Source organism: Taurulus bubalis (assembly GCF_910589615.1).
Source record: "Taurulus bubalis genome assembly, chromosome: 15".
Classification (NCBI taxonomy): Eukaryota; Metazoa; Chordata; class Actinopteri; order Perciformes; family Cottidae; genus Taurulus; species Taurulus bubalis.
The window spans coordinates 22,894,280-22,919,057 of NC_136603.1; the positions used below are offsets into that span (position 1 = coordinate 22,894,280).

At 40.8% G+C, this 24,778-nt stretch overlaps 1 protein-coding gene across 1 annotated transcript in view; it reads left to right on the plus strand.

Annotated features, from left to right (window-relative positions):
* LOC306747468 (inactive dipeptidyl peptidase 10-like) overlaps nt 1–20,181 on the plus strand; it is a gene marked incomplete at both ends in the record, with an annotated part of 118,397 nt that extends 98,216 nt beyond the window's left edge. Inside the window, 17 exons of the mRNA XM_079230525.1 lie at nt 5,482–5,579; nt 5,665–5,788; nt 5,877–5,915; nt 6,749–6,856; nt 7,916–8,007; nt 8,112–8,159; nt 9,274–9,395; nt 10,462–10,509; nt 11,001–11,099; nt 13,063–13,132; nt 13,452–13,646; nt 14,427–14,481; nt 14,569–14,668; nt 15,105–15,163; nt 17,702–17,774; nt 18,267–18,340; nt 20,047–20,181. Coding sequence (XP_079086651.1) covers nt 5,482–5,579; nt 5,665–5,788; nt 5,877–5,915; nt 6,749–6,856; nt 7,916–8,007; nt 8,112–8,159; nt 9,274–9,395; nt 10,462–10,509; nt 11,001–11,099; nt 13,063–13,132; nt 13,452–13,646; nt 14,427–14,481; nt 14,569–14,668; nt 15,105–15,163; nt 17,702–17,774; nt 18,267–18,340; nt 20,047–20,181 — 1,539 coding nt within the window. The remainder of the gene's footprint in view (nt 1–5,481; nt 5,580–5,664; nt 5,789–5,876; nt 5,916–6,748; nt 6,857–7,915; nt 8,008–8,111; nt 8,160–9,273; nt 9,396–10,461; nt 10,510–11,000; nt 11,100–13,062; nt 13,133–13,451; nt 13,647–14,426; nt 14,482–14,568; nt 14,669–15,104; nt 15,164–17,701; nt 17,775–18,266; nt 18,341–20,046) is intronic.
* Between the last annotated feature and the right edge of the window lie 4,597 nt (nt 20,182–24,778).

A 24,778-nucleotide genomic window follows, 5' to 3' on the forward strand; every position in this document is an offset into this window, starting at 1 on the left:
CTGTTAATCTCAACAGTAGATTTACACCATGCATTTACAGTTGCATCGTAATCTTCAAGTGGACACCAAGGCCATGAACAGAAAAACAGTTTTTGGCAATTTTCAGGCTGTTTTAACTTTACTTATGCACATTTACACATGACATCATAGTATTTTACGCAAACCATGCACTGTATTAAAGTTATAAAGTATTGAAATACTTTAAATTAGTTTAAGAGCAGCAGATACAACACTACTGTTGTTATATTTGGACACACTATTAGTGTTGCATAGCTATTTTAATAGAACATGTATTTTCTGTGGCACATGGAGTTTTCTCCATGAAATCTTCCTCTATGGAATTAGGCGCTGATCCTTCCTGTTATCTGCGCTGTCTTCACAAGTCTCTTCATCCCCTCGCCGGTCTAACCATGCAAACGATATGCAAGCGTAACTGTTGACGTTTTAGCTCAACAAATAATAGCATTGCTATTAATGTAGCTGTTGCATATGTTTCTCAAAGAGGGCTACCGCTACGACCTTTAATCAAGATGTGTCATCACAGCCCTGATGTCCTACTATGTATGTTGAAAAGTAACGCACATATTGTAACTCGTTTAGACAGGCGCTTTGCGGTGAAGTGTGTTAACATAATACCATTTAGAGAATAGGAACAACAGTGAGTCTCAATCATATTGTAGCGACCCTTGGTCAGGAAAGCTACGAGACGTTATCTTGCTCATTGTGTGGTTTATTCGGGGACAGAGCACAGGCTACTGTGGGCCGTAGGCTCCGCCAACAACAGTCAACAACACCGTTAAACGTTTTCTTAACGTCCTTCAGTCTCCGCTCCCGGTAAATCTGCACAGGCAGCAACACATGCCACCTCACTCGCTCCGCCACGCTCATGACCCAGCCACCCCATATAATTATGGGGTGGCTGGGTCATGAGCTTAATGAAGTCGAAATGTGTCTAGGATGTTTCACAGCTACACAGGTCATGAGACCTTCACTGACCTCCGGAACTCAGCAATTGCAACAACTGATCTTAACTAGAACTTCTTCCTGTAAACACTTCCTGCATGCAGCCCCTCAGTGTACGGAGGTAGAGATTGTTTGCACCCTGTGGACCTGGAGAAGGTTCAAGTCTGCCTTGAAGAAGGATTTCCGATGTGATGAAGATGTGTTCCATCTCGACTTTTTATCTCATAATTATGACTTTTTATCTCATAATTATGACTTTACTATCTCATAATTATTCTTTTTTTTGGGCAGAAACGAGGTTCCATATTTTACAGAGCTGCGTGTAGGAAACTACGCTGTCACTAATATTTGACGCAATATTTTCTGCATGTGGCCTCAAATCAGCGCGGTTTGGCCGCCCAGGCTTCACACTGCACAGTAACCCCTTAAAAGCTGAATCCACAACCTGCAACTCCACTGTATCAAACCAGCTCTATAAAAATACAGCTGCAGGCTCGCCGCTTTAGCTTACCCATAGTGGTTAGTATATCCTTTTCTTGTTTAATTCATGTAACAGTGGCTTGGCTTGCTTTGAAGAGAGACGTCTGCAGGGATCTGTGGCGCTGGGAGAGATAAGAATGTGAAATGGGAACACACCTTCCTTTGATGCGTACGTTCAGCGCTTCAAATGCCTCTCAGAAGGGAGATGGGTGGCGGAGAAACGGGTGGAATGGGGGTCACACGGGAAGGGCAGCCTCATTTGTCACTTCAGGCCCCATTGATGGGAGGCGGGGCTTCGGATAGGAAGGCATCTAATTAAGGAAGCGCCGCACTGGATGTTCACCCCATCAACGCAGTGGGAAAATTGTCCATGCACACACACACACACACACACACACACACACACACACACACACACACACACACACACACACGGAGAGTCCTTTCCTTGAATCCTTCAGTAGGGTCATGGGATTAAATGAAGCAGAGATTTAATTGCCTTCTTGTTCCTTTCATGTGAGAACACTGATGCTGTGTAGCAGTCTGACAGTCATACTTCTGCTTCAGTCACTTGGGGATGAATCTGTGTGGGCATCTAACCGTGCGCCAATACACAGTAAAAGTACCCGCGGGAGTATTCTTCAGGAGTTTCATGTGTCTGAACATCAAGAAATACCTCATTACTGTCTCCTGTGCTTTGGGTTCAGCGCTAAAGAGAAAACCTGTTACAAAGCGTGTTACACATGAACCAAGACGGTGAACATGGCTTCTTCAACAGCGGCATGTTAGCATTTTCATCATGTTGCCGTTAGCATTTAGCTAGTAGGGCCCAGGCACTATTTATATCTTTTAAATAGGACCTCAAGAGTCTAAAGCAGGGGAGGGCAATCCATTTTCCTGGTGGACCACATGAGAAACCCGGATTGCAAACAAATATTGTCAGTCATAACCTCAAATTTTATCGCTAGATTAAATCATAGAAAACATACGGTGCACTTATTTTCAGCATGTATTATATGCATGGGCTTTTGAATTTATTATACAGGACTGTTTTGTCTAAAAGTGTGTCCATTAAGGAAACTAAACTAAAGCTCTCAGCATGACACAAGATTAAATATGCATTTTAGGTCCATAAAGCAAGGTTTAAGAATAAAACCAACCAAACTTGATGAAAATTCCAAAGAGGTACACCCCCTGAACTCTCTCCTGACATATACACACATGCATATGTTATTGTTTTACATCTTGGTTGAGATTACTGATTAGCGCTCAACCCAAATTACAGCTGAGGCTGATGGAAATGTCATTCGTTTTGCAGGTATTTGGTCTAAACCAGAATATTGACATTTTAATTTTGACCTGATAATAAACCCAGATAAAGGCTTCAGAAAACAAACATTGTTGCAATTCATTCACACAAGGCCATGAATAGATGTACCAGGTTTCATAGCAATCCATCAAACCGTTGATGTCAGCTGAGCATCAACCAAACAACTGACTTAGCGATATATAGGCCTTTTTTCACATCAACCATTTGTACATGCCATTGCAGGGTAGATACAGGTGTCATTAATAACATTGCAAATGGCCCTGTTCCATTTTGGTGGGTCCATCATGCCGGTTCACTGGAATGGGACTCGTCAGATGGCAGCTTGTTCAGTGTCCCTACACTTCAAACTATGACGCTCCTCATACCCTCGAGTGTCAGTTTAGCATGTGTCAGTTTTCCACTAGTTCAATTTCCACTCATTACATGCAGAGAAATGACTCCTTGGTTGGGTTTTGGCAAAAATGTATAAAAGTACTTCTGCTCCATAGTTACGTCAGCTATGCGAAGTAGTAATGTGATGTGACGTTACTTAGAAACATTTAAAGTTGGCTTTTGCTTTCCCACGGCTCACAAACAGCGGTTTCCTGTGAGAAAGTCCTGTGTTTTAACCCAACCGTCAGACTCCATGGCTCTTTATATTCCTCCTTTACTCCCGCCTTAACTACAGCCATGTAGAGCATTGTAGTCTGACGTTTAGGGCCCCTGACCAAGCAGCAGCATGTTTGACGGGTTTGGCGTGGTGATATGCTGAAATTGACTTGGACCAAAAAGGTATTTCATCAATTACACCTGTGTTTACCCTGAATGACATGTCAACAGGACTGCTGAGAAAAGGACCTCTGGGAAACACTGGAGCAACACCACAAGTGTGGAAAAGAAATTAATTGAGTGAAAAAACAACAATGTTTTTCTTTTTTTTCATCTTTTCTTTTTTGCATAAACACACGTAAAGCAAACTTTTTTTCTCAAGCAGTCCAATTATTTAGACATGCACATTCATTCGTTGCTTGTTAATTACAATTGTACAGTTAAATCAAATAAAAGATGACGGTGCAGTTATTACATTTGAACAGTAAAACTGCAAATGCAGTTTATTTTTGTAAAAGATACAAACCTGAGTCATTGAATTACTCATTTTGAATTGTCCCGACATTGTCAAACAACAGTATCACTCAAAGATGAAAACAAATATCTGATTTGTTTAATAGATATCTAATCAGAAATATCAATAAAACTGTGAACCACAGAGTTGTTTATTTATTTCTGCAGATTGAGCCTAGACTGAACCATGAAACTCACTTTTTGTATTTATATATTATTGAATTAACTCAACATTATTTTGATTTCTGTGGGTGGCTGATGGGGAGGCATTATTGTGGGATGTGTGTTAAATAAGAGTTTGGATATTTAATGGTCGCAGTGCAGCTTGTAAATTGAGTAAGATTGTAATGAAATCCCTCTTAACTCAATATGTTCTGTCAAATGTTGCCGAACAGGTAAATCATGCTAAGATCTGGAAACACAATGTCTGTAGGGTAATAATTGTAATGTATTGGGAAAGCATACTTACTCATACTGACTCATTGCTATTTAGCATGTAGCACGGTCTCAGATGTGTTGGCTCCATCAGTCATTAATGTGCAGCTAATGGCACCAGTAGAACAGCATGGAGCCATTCCAAGAAGCCATTGTGCCTCCAAAAGAGCCGTAAGTAAAGGGTTGGAGAAGACAGGAATAATAAACAGTACAGATAAGCGGAACGTGGAATACATACTGTCATCCTAGATTTCCCCTGTCATGTCGACTAATGAGCTCCATTTCTGAGCGAGGTTTAAACTGAGGAGCGCGACTGACTCGCCCCAGGGCCTGTGCAGCATGCAGCAACACAGTTTGTTTGCCACTTCTTTCATATTCTCGTCATATACTGCCACTGTTCAGAATGGCACGTAAAAATAGAAAAACAGGTCGCTGGAGTGCACGCAGTGCGCATCGTGGATATTAACCCTTTTAAAACAGTGTGCGAAAATCACCCTGCGCCTATTATCAGACAAAAAACAACAACATATATATAGAAGATACTTCTGGTGTGACACATAATTAAAGTAACCGTTAAGTTTAAGTATTTACGTAAACTCCACTTTTTTAACTGAACGACACCGTGTTTTGACTGAAACTCCTTTGAACACCCAAATGCTGTGTTCTACTATGATTTTTGTTGCAGATTCCGATTCTTTAGGTCCTAATATTTCCAAAAAGGTGTATTATGTAATGGAAGATTTTCCTGTATCATATATGTTAAAAAGGAATGAAGTCTCTGAATCAAAGTTGTCTTAAGTCCGTTTATTCCTGCAGGAAGGAAAAGTCTGTCACGGCTACTGGCGCAGCCTGTAACACAGAATTCAAAGAAGAAACAGTCATCAGCCCATTTTATAACACCATGAGGTCTCCGCCTCCAATCCCCCCAATGAAGGAGACCAAGTAGCTGAGTCTGTTAGAAAAATATGATGTGATATATTTTAAAATATAAAAGTTTTTTTGCAGATATACATTTTCCCAAGACTTTGCTGAACAAATACATACAGTAAACACACGTATTGGAATTAATGTAGGGTTCCTACGATGACTCAAACACAGGGAAAACAGATTAGAGGGAAATTACAGGGAAACAGATTAGATTGTAATGCACATGTGTACTGTTTTCCCTCCAGATGGGACAAGTCAACCCCACCGTCAGGCTCTACGTCGTCACTCTGGATGGCAGCTCCCTCACCACTGAGCTGAGACCACCCGACAGTTTTGAAAAGAAGTATGACTTAAAACTTTAAACAAAAAAATTATGTGTTTTCTTATTTCCTCTATGCTTACCCTTACGATTTGTCCATTTTCCTTAGTGAGTACTACATCACCATGGTGAAATGGGTGACACAGGACAGGCTCAGTGTGCGTTGGGTGAATCGAGCTCAAAACATGTCGATACTTTCTCTGTGCGACGTCACGACGAGCGATTGCACCAAGGTGGGAACGGTATTGGTGACAATTCTTTAGTCTTCTTCAATTTATTTATGGAAGCGTTATGTACTGACTGTTCATCTTCCCAACTCAGAAACAAGTGATGACATCAGAGAAGTGGCTCGATCGTCAGGTGAGTGTGTCAGTCCATCTTCATTTATAAGCTTCTCAATACCAGAGAGTGTATGTAAGACATGGAAGTAGAGGGTGGAGCTAAGTACAACCCCACGCTGATTAAGACATTCATAGGCGATTAAAGTTGGCATCAATCTGTCAATCACAGTAAATCCTAAAGCATCCCCTGCTTTATGGTCTATTTGACTCTAAATGGACCATGATTTACAAAATGAACATCATGCTGTATTGAAGAAGACTTGAAACTAGAGATTGAGACATAAACTCATGTTTACAATGTTTACTAAGGGAATAAATCAATAGAGAAGTAGAGTCTTTGATATAGACTTCTATACAACCAGAGGAGTCGCCCCTTGGTGGTCATTAGAAAGAATGCAAGTTTAAGGAACTTTCACATTAGCATTCAACATCAGACTAGGAGGTTATTTCCCAATCCATACAATGTTTAAGGAACACTGTTAACTTTCATATGATGGCTGGTAAAATATATTACTGTAAAAGTCAGGTTAAAAGCCGCTACTACCTTCGGTCAGTGTCCCCGTTAGCTCCCCGCTGTAGCCAGCTAGCGCTCCTGCTCCGCTAGCTCTCCGACAACCACCGAAGGTAGCGGGACCAGCCCCGGCTCGACACCCGACACGGGCAGAGGGGACGCGGGCAGTAGCAGCCACGTTGACAGTGACAGGAAATGTACAAATGTAGGGCAGATAACACATAACTTTATCAGTTGTACTTCCGTTTTATTCCTGCTCTCAGCGCCTGGTGTTCCAGGGCTATGACCTAGTCCTAACTATTAACGGTGTCTATATGTTTGCTGTCTGTCTGCTTTCCCAGAACGAGGAGCCAGTGTTTTCCAAGGATTGCACAACGTTCTTCATCACTATGCCCTTAAGACACGGTGGTCGCGGGGCATTCAACCACATCACCATGATCTCTAACCAAGTAAAACTGTTACATTTCAATAAAATGAACACATTGAGTTCTGGGAATTTACTGCATAAATTAAACTTCTTGTTTCGATGTATTTTTGTAGTCATCTTATCTATCCTCAGGCCATTCCAATTATTCACACTGCTCATGTGATTCCATTTGGAAGTCTCATAATTTTAAACTATATTCTAACTGCATTTCCTGAAACACTAGAGAATTAAGAATGCATTCAGTTGAATAATTTAAGGAGAGTACAGTAGATGCACTGGGGGCACTGGGTTCTGTGCCATGAATTCAGTTTCTGGAGATTATAAGTGGAGCAAAAGTTTCAGATTGAAAGGAAAAGTGTATTTACATGACACAGTTCAGCAACAAGGCAATTCTAATTACATAAACCACTTTAACCAAAGTGCAAAATAAACGCATTATAAATAAAAAGAATAGAGCGGTAAGAAATTAAAGAATTAAAGTATAGCTCAGTATAAAACGTATTTAATAAAAGGTAGCCGCAAACCGAACAGTCTCCAGCCTCGATCTAACAGAAGTGAGAGTTAGCTTTCTGGGAGTTTGTTCCAGATATGTGGAGCTTAGGAACAGAACTCTGCTTCTCCAGTTTTAGCTTTGACTCTGGGGACAGACTGTCCCACACCACCTGAGACGGCTGGATGGTTCCTAATGTAGCAGAAAATATGAACTGAACTATTAAAATCTTTGACAGACAGGAAGCCGGTTTAAAGACCTCAGAGCTGGACTCATGTGATCCACTTTCTTGCCCTCAGTGAGGACTCAGAATCAGCTGCAGCTCTCCAATAATCTTTTCATGGAGACCTGTGAAAACACAGTTTTTTCCAGATCTTACTTAGACCAATTAAGGTGATATAAGGCCGACTTTGTAATTGATTTCTGGCTTGGTCTGTAGTTACTAACATTGTCTTGGTTTAATTGAAGAAAGTTGTGGTACATCCAATAGTTGATCTGTTCAGTGCAATACTCACTGCATCCCTTTAAGACCGTGTCGGTTATGTGAGGTCATGTTGACAAGCTGTGTCTGCTCTTTCTCGTGCTTCTCAGTCTGAGGGTCAAGAGGTCAACCTCCGCCACCTGACCTCAGGAAGCTGGGAGGTCTCCCGAATTCTGGCCTATGATGAGAGCACAAACTCACTGTAAGCATGAGTTATTGACCCCATGCAATATTAACACCATACAATACGTGGCATGTGACGCAACACAATATGAAGTCTGCAATAACAGGTAATGTGTTTTTCAGCTATTTCCTAAGTACAGAGGAAGGCTCAACCCAACGGCAGTTCTACAGGTACCACGTCCTTTAGTCTTTATTACTGAAGTGGACAGAGCACCCTCGTTCATTAAAGTTGCTGTGAGGAACTTTGAACTGGTTATGAAACCGTCTCTATTTAATACTGATGCCTCCATATGACCTCAAACGTGAATGAGACCTTCAGAGAGAAGATTGGCTATTTCTAGATAATGAATGCTTTTCATCGGTGGCAGCGAATTGCGTTTGGTGCAGAATCAGATGAAATCATAGAGAATCACCTAAACTAAACTTGAGGGGAGGGAGACCCTCCAGTAAAATGAGAGGTTTTCAAAAGATTGTCCTCAGGGGAGCGCCGAGATCAACATAACATGAAATTTCCCCATCGTAGCTTTAAAGAACAGTTTGACATTTTTGGAAATACACATATTTGCATTCCTGCAGACAGAGTTAGACAGCACTCTGGTGTTTGTCCGCTCCCATTGAAGTCTCGCTGAAATCTAATGAAAGAACAGAAGGATTTTATTTATATACCATTGGCTATATTCACAACATGTAATAGCTTTGTCCACTCAAGTGAGTCATGCAGCTTGATAGTCAAGTTTTCCAGCTAATTGCCAAAAGAAAATGCTTATTAATATGCTGTTATGGGAATATGAGAAGTTGGGTTCATTGAGAGAAACTGTTTTTGTTCTTCAAATCTGCCATTTAACCATCGCAGAAGAAGCAGTGGGCGTAAGGAGTTTACAGAACTAAATCAGCAGAAGGCACATTTCAAACGGTAGAAAATGAAATGGAAAACCTCATGGAAATATGACATTTCTGTTTGTTTCATGTATATGAATGTGAGGAATATTAGTCTGCTCAATGCGCCACACATCTTATTTACCAACACGTTTCATCTCTGCAGTTGAGCGACGGCTTCAATGGATGTTTTTCAGCTACCAAAATGCTCTGACATGTTGTGTTTTTTTAACCATACACTGACTGTTCTCAACTTTAAAGTATAAAGACGTATCTTCTATCATCTATAATACTTCAATGTATTAGGTTAGGGTTAGATTTCGTCTTTTGCCTGCAGGCCAAAAACATGCCGGTTGTAAATCCTCTGAAATCCACTTCTTTTGTCCTCGTGCGCCTTTTCCTCAACCAGAGTCTCCACACTGGATCCGTTTCATAAAGAATGCCTCAGCTGCTCGCTCTCCAGGTCAAAGTGCACCTCCTACGACGCCGTCCTCAGCCCAGACTGTCAGCATGTTCTCCTCAACTGCAGAGGTAACGCCAGAACAGAGGCATCATAACTGAGCGTGAAATTAATTCACAGCCCTTTCTAGCACCTGGTTCACTGTCATACCACATATTCACTGCTCTAAAATATTGTCATAGGGTTCATTATTGTTGAATAAACTCTGAATCTCAATTATGTTCAGTTTGAGAGTTCTCAATCTTTATCTTCCATTTCCGCTAAATTGAGTCAGTGTCACATTTATTCATGGACCAGCTGAACAATGGAATAGAAAGCCTGAAACACACGGAATATTTATCTTGAAAATAAATGTACTTTTTCAGTGTGAGAGAGTGACTATTGTACTCAAGGGATTACAGTTAATTGCCAGCTATTACCAAATCTATTTATGATATGCTATTTTGTATTTAGCTTGTTTTTCGGGTCTCTTAAAGGAACAGTTCACCCCAAATTCAATGATACATATTTTCCTCTTTCCTGTCGTGCTATTTGTCAATCTAGATTGTTTTGGTGTGAGTTGACTAGTTATGTTTGACTTCCTTGACTTCTCTCAAATATAACAGAGCTTAAAATGTCTCTTTGAACTATATTGATACATAGTGCTACAAGTAAGAGGACAAATCTGTATTTTTTTTATTTTTGCGGTGAACTATCACATAATGGTTAAATGTGTTATGCTGCATTCACACCAAAATTCGCAATGCTTTTCCGCACGGCTTTTCCGTGTCTTTACTCCGCAAAAACAGTTACTATTTCCGCCATCCATCATTGAAATAACCACTAGTTCTCCTTTATACTTGTTATGGATGTCCCACAAACGTCATAACATCAAACGCCATCGTGTCTGGGTTCATAATATTATCCGTTGGCGCACACAGCTCCGACCTGCGTCTGAATGAGTGCCGCTTCCAGCCAGTTGAATTCAGCAACGGCAGGACGGAGCTTCTCAACGCTGATTTGCTTTCGCAACTCAGCGTCAAGCGAATTTTTTTGCGTCTGTGCATTGACTTTGCATGTAATCTACTCGCTTTTGGTGTGAATGCAGCATTAGAGTTCTGATAAAATGTGTAATAAAGAATACATCCCCCCCTACAGGTCCTGGAATACCCCAAACTACTCTTCACAGACTAAGTGATATGAACAGTAAGTACTCTGGCACTATGAGACTGAACCAGGACTCTTTCAATCAATTGCATCATGTATATGTATTCATTATGTTTGGGTGGAAGCCGATTTTCTAAATGTGTGCCTGGAAAGTGCATTAATCAATCGAATGAACTCAAACTCATTTTGATAAAAGGAGTCACTGGGATCAATAATTGGGTCGTCTTCGTCCTGCAGGCTCACAGGTCGAGGGATGTTGATGATTCCAGTCTTATCAGATCACATTTTAAGTTACCGCGCTGTTTGACCTTGATTCGTCAAAATCCACAGTTTCAGTTTCTGAACTCGTGTGACTTTAGAAGCGACAGTTTGTTTGTTTGACAGCGATCGTGAGCAGAGTTCTGATCTTCTCGGAACACTTTGAAGGGAACAAGTTGTGCAGGGTTTTGTCTCGTTATTGCTGAATATGTTGCAGGGGGGAGTTTTCTTCTCACCACAGTCATTCTTCTTCTGGCCCCGTCTCCTCACAGAGCCCAGGACTGTGGAAACGAACACAGCATTAAGACAAGCGCTGCTGAACAGGAGGATACCCAAGTGGGAAAGAAGAACCGTACAAATCAACAACTTTGGTACAACATTTTTAATCATCTTCAACTTTGTGCCATGTTTACATCATCCAACTTTGTCTCGTATTTTTATTTTACCAACGACTACCTCTCATTCTCTTCTTGCTCAGTTAAGGAGCAATCATCAGGAGGTTGAGAAAGCAAGTTAAGGTATAAATACAATAGTGAAACCTTTATGATACTGCACAGTGTGTTTCCATGCACACAATAAACTGGGTTACTCAGACAAATCAGATTACAAGCAACCTGCTTCCTGTTCATGTCTACATGTTTAGATTTCTCCCTCACAACTTTATTTTGGGAGAAATACAACTTATTTATTTGAGCTATAGTAGTCATGAAAAGAGCTCAGTCCACCACTTTATTTCAGACTGAAATATCTGAAGTATTGAACCATCAAATGTCGGATCGTCGTGACATTTGATGAAGATATCGATGTCTCCCTCAGGAAGAATTCAAGGTTTATAACTAAAAACCTGCAAAATTCGTGAATTAGCAAACGTCAACATGCTAACGTGCTGAACAAGCATCAGCACGTTAGCATGGTATCTTGATAGCTTAATAGCATGCTGACAGCATTTAGCTCAAAATGGCCGAAAGCTCCAAACTGTCACCACCTAAATACACTGCTGGCGACAGAGGTGATGCTTTTCAGCACAAAACGCACCCATCAGCTGGACAGCCAGGCTCACTCATTCAGGATGAACACAACTGAGCTAACAGATGCACAGCTTTTTGAGCTGATTATGAAACACCCCCGTAATCAGAATTGCCTGATATCATTTCAATTAGCTCACCATCTGGCTGCCTTCTCTAGTCTGTGTTTACCATTAGTGACGGTATGAAACATTTGAAGGCCTTTTGAGGAGAAACAGTCAAATGGGAGCCCTGACATCAAACGTTGAGTGCACAAAGGCTTATTTTTCACATATTATTTCAGCTTTATTTAGAGGAGTTTGAAGATTTTTATAGAACCCTTTGATTCATTCGGGTAAGTTCAGGCAGTTTAACCGCAAATACAAAACACTCGTGTAATAGGCTTCATCCTCAGTTTCCCATTCCTTTATTGGTCTGATGAGTGATATTCTCACTTATCCTGCAGTGACAGTGACGTCTTCGTCCTGCCGGTTCACAGCAGTTAACACCTCTGACAACGAAGCCATGGCTGCCTCTTCGTTTCAACCGCTCTCACGTCATCTCACAGTGTGAATAAAGGTTTATTGCGTGAAAGACGAACACATCTTTGAGTTTGACTTTCTAGTCTGACCATAAAGCAAGAAATCTCCGTCCGTCTGTATCTCTGTGTCCTTCTCGAGAAAGTCAAAGTCAGCTTTATTGTCAATTTCTCGACATGTAACTGAGGAATTGAAAAAACGTTTCTCTCTTGTCCAATAAATACAGTGAGTACAGATAATAAAGTGCAAATAGATGAAAAGTACACATTTCTAAAGACTAAAATACAGACCAAATTGAGACAATATATTTAGAAAATCTATCGTTCTGTGTTTAGCAGCAGTCAGACATAGGGGTCAGCTTCTCACAGCCTGGTGGACGAAGCTGGTGGTGCGACATGGAGGCTCTGACCGATCTTCTTCACACTTGGTGGCTGTATTGCTGGTGAACTGAGGGTGGGCTTTGATGAAGTTGGTGCAATTTGGACATTGTTCAATGTTAATAAACTTGTAATAAACAAGCAATCAATGCTCTGGGCAGCCGTCCCAGACAACGCTGTTCAAACTGACATAAAACATTCTCATTACCAACTTGTCAAACCCCAACGCTTGGCATCGGTGATCGGCGCACGTACATTGCAGTGCATAACAAAAGTCCCACCCTGACTCATCTTTACCTTTAAAAATCTCTCGCCTGAATGTTCAAATTAATGTTTAGTTATTTAGGAGAAATACATTGTACGTATTTGAGAACAAATTACATAATATAAGTATCTTGAAATTGTGTTTTGCAGAACTTCGTCTGGAGCTGATTGTCCCAATAGATCTGGATGAAACAAAGGAGCACCCGCTGTTACTGATTCTGTACGTCATTATAATTTCAAATACATTGAAAAACAATGCAGAGACACAAGATGGAAATGTGTGCCTTAAATGTGTGCCAAAGTGTGTTGGAAGTTCCCAACTTCCAACAAACTTAAACTTTGAAGGGTCGTGTGACAACATGTTTAGGTAGATCAATGGGGAGGCGCTGCAAGTAGACTGTTGGGACCTACTGATCTATATTATGTTTTACACGTGAACAACCGTGTATATTTATTCTGTGTTTATTTGAATGTGTTGAAGAATGTTCATGGAATACCTGTGCTTCCAAATGGACTAAACTCAAACCATGCTCTCACAGTGACAGCGCCCCCGGTGGTCAGATTGTGACGGACCGCTTCTCTCTGGACTGGGACTCGGTGCTGGTCAGCTCGGACAGCGTCCTCGTGGCCCGTCTGGACGGCCGGGGCAGCGGCTTCCAGGGCCAGAGGGTCCTGCACGAGGTCCACCAGAGGCTGGGGACGGTGGACGTCCAGGACCAGATCACGGCTCTGGAGTAAGCTTTGTTTTCTGTATACAGTAGGTTCTCCAAATATGGCTGACATTGATGCTTATATGTGTGTATGGAAGAGCCTTTTTTTGAGTTGATAGTGTGTATTTTAATATATTTCCCCGTAGCTGGGCTCATATGAAATAAGATAAGCCTTTATTGATTCCAGGAGGAGAAATGTGGTTGTTGCAGCAGCACAATGAAACAAAGAAGTAAAAATAAATGGAACAAGTAAAAGAGAAAGAGGTATAGACAAATACAATAGGAATAGAAAACTAAAAACTCATGAAATACTGATGCTTGGTCAGTGGCCCTATAGTTCAAGCTCTGACGCTCTAGGTTCCCCTCTCTCGTTTAGATGTGTTAGCGATAGCGTGTCAGTGTTAGCATGTCAGTTTTTTTCTCCACATAAACTATTTTGTTCACAGAAAACATACAATGTACGCTGGTCACATGCGTAGAGACTATAGAGACTCTTTTCAAAATAATCTTTCAATGTAGGTGGACTGAGTTTCGAGGTTTACTTTGGCTTTAGCTACGTAACGTTAGCTACAAACAAACAAAGGTAAAATAAGTCCTTGTTGACTTGTTTTTACATGGGACAGAAGGACGAGCTGTGGTTTTGGGGATTTAGAACAGGTTGCATCTTGCTAACTCAGACTGCTAAAGCCAAATTAGCAAAATTCAGCTGAATTTGTAAGTCCAAGGATTCTCTCTGCTGTGTAGTCTCATTAGAAAGGGATTGAATCATTTTTGCTTTGTAGTTAACTCGATCTACATTTCCAGGCACCTAGTGAGACTACCCTACATCGATGGCAACAGAGTTGGAGTTTATGGAAAGGTAACATAACCCCTGTATCAATGAAATCAATGACTACTGTTTCTCACCCAACATTCTCTAAAAGCTGCCATGTTCTGTTGGTTCCAGGCTTATGGAGGATTTCTTTCCATTCTCCTGCTCCTGTCCCACGGTTCCATGTTCCGGTGTGGTATCGCTGTCGCCCCCATAACAAACTGGAGACTCCATGGTATCATAGAGCGATAGAATATCATATATACATACAATATCGCAATGATCTTAATTTGTGGCCTATATCCAAAGCATGAAAAAGACATTCGAACAGCCAGTAAAACCAATTATGCCATAGGTCATCAGTGCTGACGTGTTTTCTTTATCCGATTTAAGCTTTACGCCTTGGTGATGGGATTTGATTTACAAAGCAACACTAAACAACTGGACCACCAATTCAGAATGTCAAAGCAACTCAAGAAGGCTAATAAATAGAGCGGAGCAGCATTAATCATCAATGGCATGTTCTAGTTTAGTGAAGAAGTGAAGTGAAGAAGTAATCCTGAAAGGCATTGGAAGCGTTGTCCTGAATCTGAATGAATAGTGGGTGAATTAAAAACGCAATGCTGTCGGTGCTCACAATATCTCTGTTTCCTTTTGTCATCCTTTTAAAGGGTCGGCCTACACTGAGAAGTACTTTGGCTCTCCGGCAAAAGAGGATCACAAATACCAAGTAGGATACCAGTAGTTGTAAACAGCTGAATGCATGCTTATTCCTCTCTCTGTTTGACTGTGAAAGTGTTGAGAACTCACTGTACCTGAATGCAAACGACACTCTTTTATTCTGGCATTCCACATGAAAAAGAGACACAGGAGTCAATTTTATTTCCACAAACAGCACAACGCAGGAGCTTTCAAAGCACACCTGTCATATTATTGTAATGTTGGGGGTATTGTGCAGAGGCTGGGTGAAGAGGAATCCCCAACATATTGGAGAGTGCTGATCATTGCCCTCTCAGTCTCAGTCACATTTATTGTCTCATACCTCTGAAAAATGTCTCACCTAGAGAGAAGGTTCCTCCAGACAATGGCCGTGCTCCCGTTCCATTGTCACGCTAATGTTAAGCATACTTTAGAAATGTCAGAAAATAAGAAACCCAGACGTTCACACCGGAGGCTATGCGTGGCAACAATAAAGATTAAAGTAGAAGAAGAAGAGGTTGGGATCTGGATACAAAACAAGTCGGCTTGGCTATCAAGCTACCAGAAGACATGGAGAGAGGTCGTCAGGAATTAGCTTCAATTGGGAATGTTTTAATAGTTATTTAATGTCAGCTTGTGTTGGCCATGTTTCGTGTTGTCCTAAGACAAACACAAAAAATTGCCCGTTACGTGAATATCTGGATAGACGCAGACAGTAGAAATCAATCATGATCAAAGGCATTCCATAATGGTCAAATGTGCGTAGAAACTTGTTTTCCCCGCAATTGAGGAAGTGATGAACAATTTTGACATTTCCATAAAGCTTTTCTCATGTAAAACCTCAGAAATGCACAATATGTGAACTAAATAGGCTCATAACCGGTTATAGCTGTTTGAAATACGGTGTCTGTTATCGTTGGGTGTTTGTGGAGATATTGAAAGTCCAATCATGGATTGCCTGTTTTTATTTTTGCAACACAGTTTTCTGAATACATGCCAGTCAAGTCATTGCATCTTTTATCTGATGTGCGGTTTAATAAAGACATGTCAAACGCTCAGCTCCCTTTCAGCTTCTGACTCAACAGATGAATCTGGAAAACTTGATTTGGATATGGTGTCTGGCCTCGTCCCCGGCAGACCTTTTTCACACTTCCCGATGATAGCAGGAGGAGCACAGGTGTAACTAATGGCATTAATCATGGCTGCATGCCAGCTTCAGGGCGCCGGTTGAGCACATGCTGCCTCATGGCGTAATGGACCTGAGACTGTTGATGTGATTCATTACACCTGCGCTTCTTCTGCTGCTACGAGTCAACATGTCTGCTGTGAGACAGCTCTACTACAATGAGCAGTCATTTTGCATTTGCAAGATTACACAGATTCGCACCCTTGACTAGCTCCATCTCCATGGCAACAGTGACTGAGGCTCATGGGTAGTGAAGTATTTAGAACAACCCGCCGTCCCAAACCGGGAGAAAAGAGATGATTTGTTAGGAGCAGTGTTGACATTTTAAATATCGGCCGTAACATAAACCTATAGAATTGTTTCATGAATATCCTGAATACTCCTGGATCCTAAAGATTGCTGATGGATGGTATAATTAAATAAATAGGAAAAGGGAATTCATAGCTTTCAAGTGTTTTGTTTGTCATTGTAATTACTAGTAATTAAAAAAATACAAGACAAGTAGAAACAGACGTGCTTGAGAGAGCCTTTTCCAGCTTTGTTATTTCCTCTGCATTACTTCCACTTATAGGTATTGATCCTGTTCAAAGATGTGTTGTTCATAACCTTGATATTATGTGTTCATGCCCCTAAACATAAGAGCACACACTCCTGATGTTAACATGCTTATTGGCCCGGTCCCAGTGTCCCCCTAGGGCTTTAAACCCTGAACCCTCATGGACTTACTGAGGTCAGCTGGTAAATGGTTGAGCGAGCGACTGTAAGGACTTAACGGTGGAAATATATAAATATTAATGTGACAGCACTTTGCTGGGACATGTCACGATACCGTGACCACGTCAGAAAACATTTCGTATAGTTGTGTGTATTTATGTTATATGTTTTACTCCCTGATTTGAACATCTATCAGGCAATAAAAGGTGATTTTAAATAATCGATTTACTCATTTTTGTCAAAACATCTTCAATGACAAAATGAAATGTTTGATCTGTTTTAATATAGTTTTTGCTTGCATGTTCCATCGTGTATCCTTAATGTTTCAGTGTAAACTTAATCTGCCAGGCTGAACACACAGCTAGGTGTACCACTGGTAGACCGGGTGTTTAACGCCACATTGCTATGTATTGTGGGTAATTCCCTTAGGCAAAGTCTGCTGAAACGCTGACTTTCGAAAAGGGTTGATAAAGAGCTCTAAATGTCTGCCAGAGAATCCTCAAACACTCGACCTTGGGACGAACTAAACCCTCACGGACGTTACTTTAAGTCTGTGAGTCCGTGAGGCGGAGACTGGCCATCGATGATTACCTTGAACAAGATGTTGTTCAGACTCTCGCTGCTTCTGTCCACGGAGGCTCATCTGACTGGTCACTGTCTCTCCGGCAGATTTCCAGTCTGATCAGAAACCTCACGGCAACGAGTCCTCTGAACCTTCGCATTATCCACGGCACAGCAGATGGTGAGTACACGTAGGAACAGGTATATATATATATATATGTATATGTGGACATGTTATTGGAAGGCTGGCACCATTTTAGAATGAGATTTTTCTTGACCTTAACCGCTGTATTGGAAATTGGCTTTTTGAAAGCACACCTCACATATGCACTATGTGCTATTTTGTTGTGAATGTTACGTTTGCTCCTCTTCCATTGGTATCACTGCTAAGAATGCGTGGTAAGGGATTTCACATGCACAGACATCTTAATGTGCAGTCGTATCCTTTGTGTCTCATTCTGGATGCTACCTGGTCTCAACAGCATCACCGCTGGAGACAGAATCTATCAATGCAGCTGATGAATTGACTTGCTGCTAAATATACGAGCTGAACGAGGGCCTTGGCTCGACAATTGAGTTTTTCATTAAACGACACATTGTGGAAGTGTAATGGACTGAGGACTGCGGCGGGGATGAATTTTTCATTTAATTTATCTGCTCTCTCTTTTTTCAGCCACTGTTCATTTCCAGCATTCTGCTGAGTTGGTCAAACTGCTGTCTGCGTCGAACGTTAACTACACTCTCCAGGTGACTGCTGCCGGTTCTTCTCTGAGTTCATGTTATTTTACCAACATCATGTGTCAAAAATACACAACTAAAGGTTTAAACGGGGGGCTAGTAACTTAAGTAAAAAATGACTTTTTGTCATATTTGCTCATATCCACACAACACTGTCTCACTCCCAACTTGCCTAATACAACCGTATCAGCGCCTGATGCCGACACACAGTGTGGACGTAATTGTTAACATATTTTGTCATCTCAGTCGATACCACAACCACAATCTTTTCCAAACCCTTACTAAGTAGATTCTGTTTCCTGTCAAGACGGAAGTTTATTTTGAAAAGACATTGTCCACACGCCGTCCCTGACACGTCCAAAAGTGGCGCTAGAGGGATACGTAGACTTTGAGGCTCAAGCTCATCTCTATTGGACGAGTTGGGAGTCAGAACGTGTTGAACCTGCCTCCATGAGTCAATCTGTGAGAAAGCACCTGCTTCCTCTGCTTGAAGTCATTTCACTGCTGCTGAAGCTCCTGAACTCAGATCAAAGTGTCAATATTCCCTCACTTCATTCTCTATTTCTCATCAATTGTTTTCAGAAAGATATTTTAGATATGTTTAGCTGTGAAATGAAAATGAGAATCTTGCTGCTCGTGCCATTCGGAGAAACAGAACCAAGCAGAAAAAGATATTTTTTCACAGATGATCTGTTTTATGATTATCTGTCTATGTCAGAATATAGTGACTTACATGACACAAAGGGTTAGGACAAACTAAAAGGCGAAAGGTTCATGACACGGATAGGAAATAATACTATTTATAGTTTCATAAGACATGTTTGCGTCTGAAACAAAAACTAAACAGAAAAGGTTTGATCTGATTTGTAATCTTGACATTTTACTGTTCCGGATCAGATAATTCCTGATTTAAATCTACACTTACCTTTTGATAAATTGGGATCCTTAAATGACATTATGTGTGGAAAGTCAATATTACCTACTTCAGGTACAAGAGAGTTTAGTTTTTTCAAAAGCTCAGGTATTGCATAGGCACTGTGGTTTCATCATGTCAAAGGTGTCCTGCTCTCTTCAGGTAGAGGTGAAGATCAACAGCATGTGTGTGCATTTAGTTTGCTAGTTTAGCTGAGCATTGGTGTCCCAGCTGGTCTGATGGACCACAGGCGCCAACATTTTATGAGGCACAAGGGGAATTTCACCGAACTGCAATCACCGTACCCAGCCAGTCACACGCGGTATGAACACAAAATAAACAGTTTGCTGTGTTTTGATTGCAATAAACAGGTAAAAGGGATTTGCATAAAGGATGAATTCCTGCTTTGTCAGTTCTGTATAGAAGACACCAAGCAAACAACTTCTAAAACGCTTGTTTTCTCAATGGAGTTTGGATCAAACCGTTACAGTTAACAGTTAGGCGATGCTAACAATAAAGCTGTTCCATCAACACTCAAAATAACTTCATCCCGGCATGAATACCAAAGCGACAAACAATCTCTGTTTCATACACATACATGAATGCACATAGTTTCATCTGCTCGCTGTACTGGTATTAGCTGCTATCGTAGAGACAGCTAGAATAGCTTCACCTTAACTCTCAGCAATTTCCCAAAATGAACATTTGAGTGCTTTTGATACTGCAGTGTAGACACAGTTGAAATAATGAAATGTACAAGTTTATATGAAGGACACCTTGTTTTCTATTTCCTGCTGCCTAGATCTTCCCGGACGAAGGACACAATATGGCCTCCAAGAGCCAACACTACATGCTGAGCTCAGTGCTCACCTTCTTCCGGCTCTGCTTTGAGGAGGAGCAGGCCGTCGTCCCGGAGAAATCCAAAGAGTACGACTAACCCGAGGAAGCTTCTTGCAATCGGACTTTCTGAAGGGTGGAGCCATTGTTTGTCACGAGCCGACAAGGAGAGGCAGTGTTTTCCAGAAGGGCATCCGTCTCTAAAAGCTTTCGCATTACATCTGCTGGGACCCGCGTGGCGACCCCAGGGCTGGGATGAAGAATTGCAGAGTATAAAAGATGGTTGTATTATTGCTGTATTCCAATGTTTCAGATTAGACTTCTTGTTTGTATCATATACTGAGTACAAATGTCAGGGAATCAAAGAAACTTGTATTTTTCCATTTTACAGTATAGTTTTTGCTGACTGTAATCTACTGTGAATATTTCTATTTACTGCAAAGGAAACTATTTAACTTAACGTTGGAGATCATATCACAAAATAACTTCTGCAGGTGCCTTTACCTCATCACAGTCACGAGATCCCAACCGTATAGCAACACACAGTTCCTGGACTAACCACAGGATCTATTTCTCATTCTATGTATTGTTTAATCGGCTCTCAGTGCAATTTGACTATTCCACATGAAGTCCAAAACATGATTTTGCTGATCATACAGATAAGACACATGCTAGTAGTTGAACTACCAGGAGAACGAGACCCTGTATAAGCTTTTCAAACGTACTGTTATCTACAGGCAGCCTACTGCTCTTCTCTTTTGAGGCGGCTCCGTTAGTGTACATGTTGGCTTTGACACCGTAAGTAGTCACTTAATAATAACCATCACAGATGAATTGTAAACTGATGATGTTAATTCATCTTTATTATTATCTCCACCAGGAGGATCATACAGTCGCTCCTGCCCACGTATGCGTGTGTGTGTGTGTGTGTGTGTGTGTGTGTGTGTGTGTGTGTGCGTGTGCGTGCGTGTGCACCTCTGTATCTGTCCGTGTCTAGTCTCTTGTACTGCTGCAGTGCACGGTTATGGCTGCATGCTCAAGCCCAGGTCACGAGGTATGAAGTGTTTCACATGACCTCTTTGAGCCGATGGCCTTCTTACGACGAGGCTTTAAAACACACCTGCATACGGCGTGTTCTACGACACCTTGTATTTATTCCCACAATGCAGCAGCGACCTCTGCAGACACACATCCAGAGATCTGCTCTCCGCTCAGTGCTCCTGTCTCGTGAAATAGTTATCAAACAAGGAAATGATAACTAATCATGTTTACTAATCATTAGTTATGCTCAGATGACTACTATTTGTTATTCATCAATAGTTTAGTCAAATGAAGGGAAGTTAAAACATTATTGCATCATCGCTGAGAAGTGACAATAACATTTACTTTCTGATTACATCTGATTATAGGCAGATGGACCAATTATTAACCATTCTCACATTATAACTCTCTATATTGAACCTATATGATTTACAAAGTATGTATTAACCATTTAACATCATTTTATAATCATCCTTTGCAACTTCATAATAGCCATCCAGGTAATGGTTATAAAAGGTTTAAAAAACAACTATTAACCTTCAACAAAGTTGTATAAATACCTGATCCATCCTTATATGTGATGTTTATTGATGTGTTACCATGGTTTATGAATCATTTGGTTATCATTCACAAATACGTATTACAGTAAATGCAATGATATAAAGTGTGCAACAATACAATAATAACAATAGTGTTACTAATAGCTAGTATCATTATTAATTTGCATTGTTTGTTAACAGTCAAATAACCATTATCTAAAATGTAATCAACAATCAATATCACCATGTATTAATGATGGTTCTCAGTCACATTAACTATTCACAGTTCCCATGGATCACCGGATTGCTTTGAACTGAAGAAAACTTCAATAACAAGTTCTGAAGCATCATTTTTCTGTGATTTCTGAGCGGATTTATGGACGTTCATCCCCAATGGACACCAAGTTATGAGTTTGATATTTGCATCAAATCAGAAACTACACTGCAGAAACACTGATTGGACGCCCTTTCATGAATAAGTCCAATCAAAGCTGAATGCTTTTGTTGAAACCCCACTATGTTCCTTTGAATGTTCATGAGCGGCTGGACCCTTCACTGATGTGAATGTGAAAAGTCTTTCAAACGGGCAGAAACCGAAGACACAAGGTTTAATAACTCTGTATTCTGTACAGCGAGCTTTATCCATAACCAGATCTCCATCTCCTCCCTCGAGTAGGAAGTAGCAAACCAGAACATATTCTGACCTTGATCCTGTGCTGCTTACACTTCTGCACTTGCTTGATTCTGTCATATATACTGACATTGGAATACTACGGAAAAATGTACAAGCTGAAATAAATTGTTCAACAAGACAGCGTTTCTTTCATCTGTGCCTTCCATCGTTTGATGTTGTACTCAGAGGACGAAGCGATGCAAGGAGGATTTCATTCGGAGCCAAAATAACGTTCTCAATCTTGATTGCAAAGTGCTGATGGTGCACCGGTGACAGACAGTATCTTGCTGTTGCGTTCGAGTCAAAGCCACAGTCTGCTGCAACATTATTTTTCTAATGACGCTTTAAAAAAAAAAGCTGAATGTCTAAAGAAGTAAAAAAATAAAAAGTAATTAAGGGAACTACTCCCAGAACTAAGAGGCTTTACGTCCAGGTTTGGAACTGTGAAATCAAACCGTGAAAACAAGACTAAAGAAAGATATGTTTATTGAGAGTAGTTCAATCAGGAGAGCCTTCATTGAAGAGATGCATTAAGGATAATATGAATGAAATTGACGTGATAGGAAAGCTGAATGAAAATAAATAGTCTTTGGCTATTAGATTCTATTGTTTTCAGTTCATGGAAGTTAATTGTAACATTTTGGTCGTCTAAAATTGTCTCATTCAGCGTTAGGTTGTACTTAGCTTCATCCTCTTGTATCCCTTCTGGTTTCAAAAAAACAAGATGGCGACAGCCAAATTGTCAAGCTCAAGGGTTTAAAAATGGAGTCCAGAAAACTAATGGGTGAGTCTACGAGCAGAACTCCTGATGAGCTCCCTGAGGGGAACAAGGAGAGTGTGGGGAAGAGTTGCATCGCTCTGACACTGCACAGCTGACAGCGGCTTTAAACTTGGACAGCAGCGAGGTTATTGGCTCACAGAGGCCGTATTGGTTTAACTCAGTGGTTCCCAAACTGTGGGGCGCGACCCTCTAGTGGGGCGCGGAGGTATTACAGGTGGGCCGCGAGGAATGTTTTTTTTAATTATTATTTTCTATATTTTGTTCTTCTCTTTTTTATAATCCTTTATTAATCCCACAGTGGGGGAATTATTCTCTGCATTTTACCATCCTCGGTAATGAAGGAGCAGTGAGCTGCTGTGAAGCTCTGAGGCTTCAGGGTCTCAAGGACACTTCAACATGAAACTATGAGAACAGGATGAACCGCTACCTTGTGGTTTCAGGCCGAAATCTCTCCCAATGAGCTACATGAGAACTTTACGTAATACAAAAGTACAAAGTACACGGACATTCAACGTCATTAATAAATACATGGCGAAATGCCTGTACTTTGATGGAAAATACATTACATTTCATTTAGCTGCTGCTTTTATCCAAAGTGACTTACATTTTTGCTCCATACGCCGCAGACACAGCAACGGGGAGCAAGCCGGGGTTAAGTGCTCAGCCGTCGAGGCCGCTGAGTGCAGGCCCAGGTTAATGCGGTGTTGAGGCAGCCATGATATCAACAAGTAGATCTTTCCTGCCAAATCATGCATGTACGAGTCCCAAGGCCATGATGATGCCTCTGCTCTCTAATGTGAGTCCCAAGGGGGAGAAACAAATGAACGTTACTGTGAAGAACTGAGAAGTCTTATGAAACAGTCTCACTGTAATACGAATGCGTCTGTATGAGTAAACCAGAGCATGGGCGAAAACATATTAAAGCTATTTGTATATATAGTATATAGTTATTCCTAATGCTTGTCATCTCTCAGACCTGCTGCAGTAACATGAGAGGTTTTCTGAAGGGATTCCGGTGCTGGAAAAACACTTACCACGTTTGGCCAGAGGGGGCGCCAATATCAACATGAATTGAAAGTTCCTCATAACTTTTAGTTGAACAATCAATACAGCAAGAACAATTGACCTGATTCAGTTATCTACTCTTTATCAGCACAACTCGTTTTTTTTCATAGTCTTTTATTTATTCATAATCATCACTAGAGGACAATCACAATAACCCCCAAAAGCTCAACCCCTGCCCTTTCCCTTTTAAAACAGCAAAAAGAACAAGAACAAGCATTACAAAATTCATCCCAGAAGAAAAATCAACAGCTGAAAGGAAAACAGGAAAAAGAAATGGTACAACACATTCGGGTCAAATTAATCCTTCCCCATAGACTAAACTATCTATGAGATCTGACATCTCAAAAATATATTTATGTACACACTCTGCTGTATTGGTACTGTACAAAATGTGACAACACTTGACACGTTCCCTGTAGACATGCAAACACCTTACTGACACTGTAAAATTGTCCGTCTTAGTACACCCATTGTCGTTAACAACCACTGCAGTTAATTATTATCTTAAAATAAGAGAATATCCAGAAATAAAGGAAAATGTCTCTTGACTTCAAGAAAGCTCTTTAATCTTAAATGAATGAATGAGAGAATTTTAAGA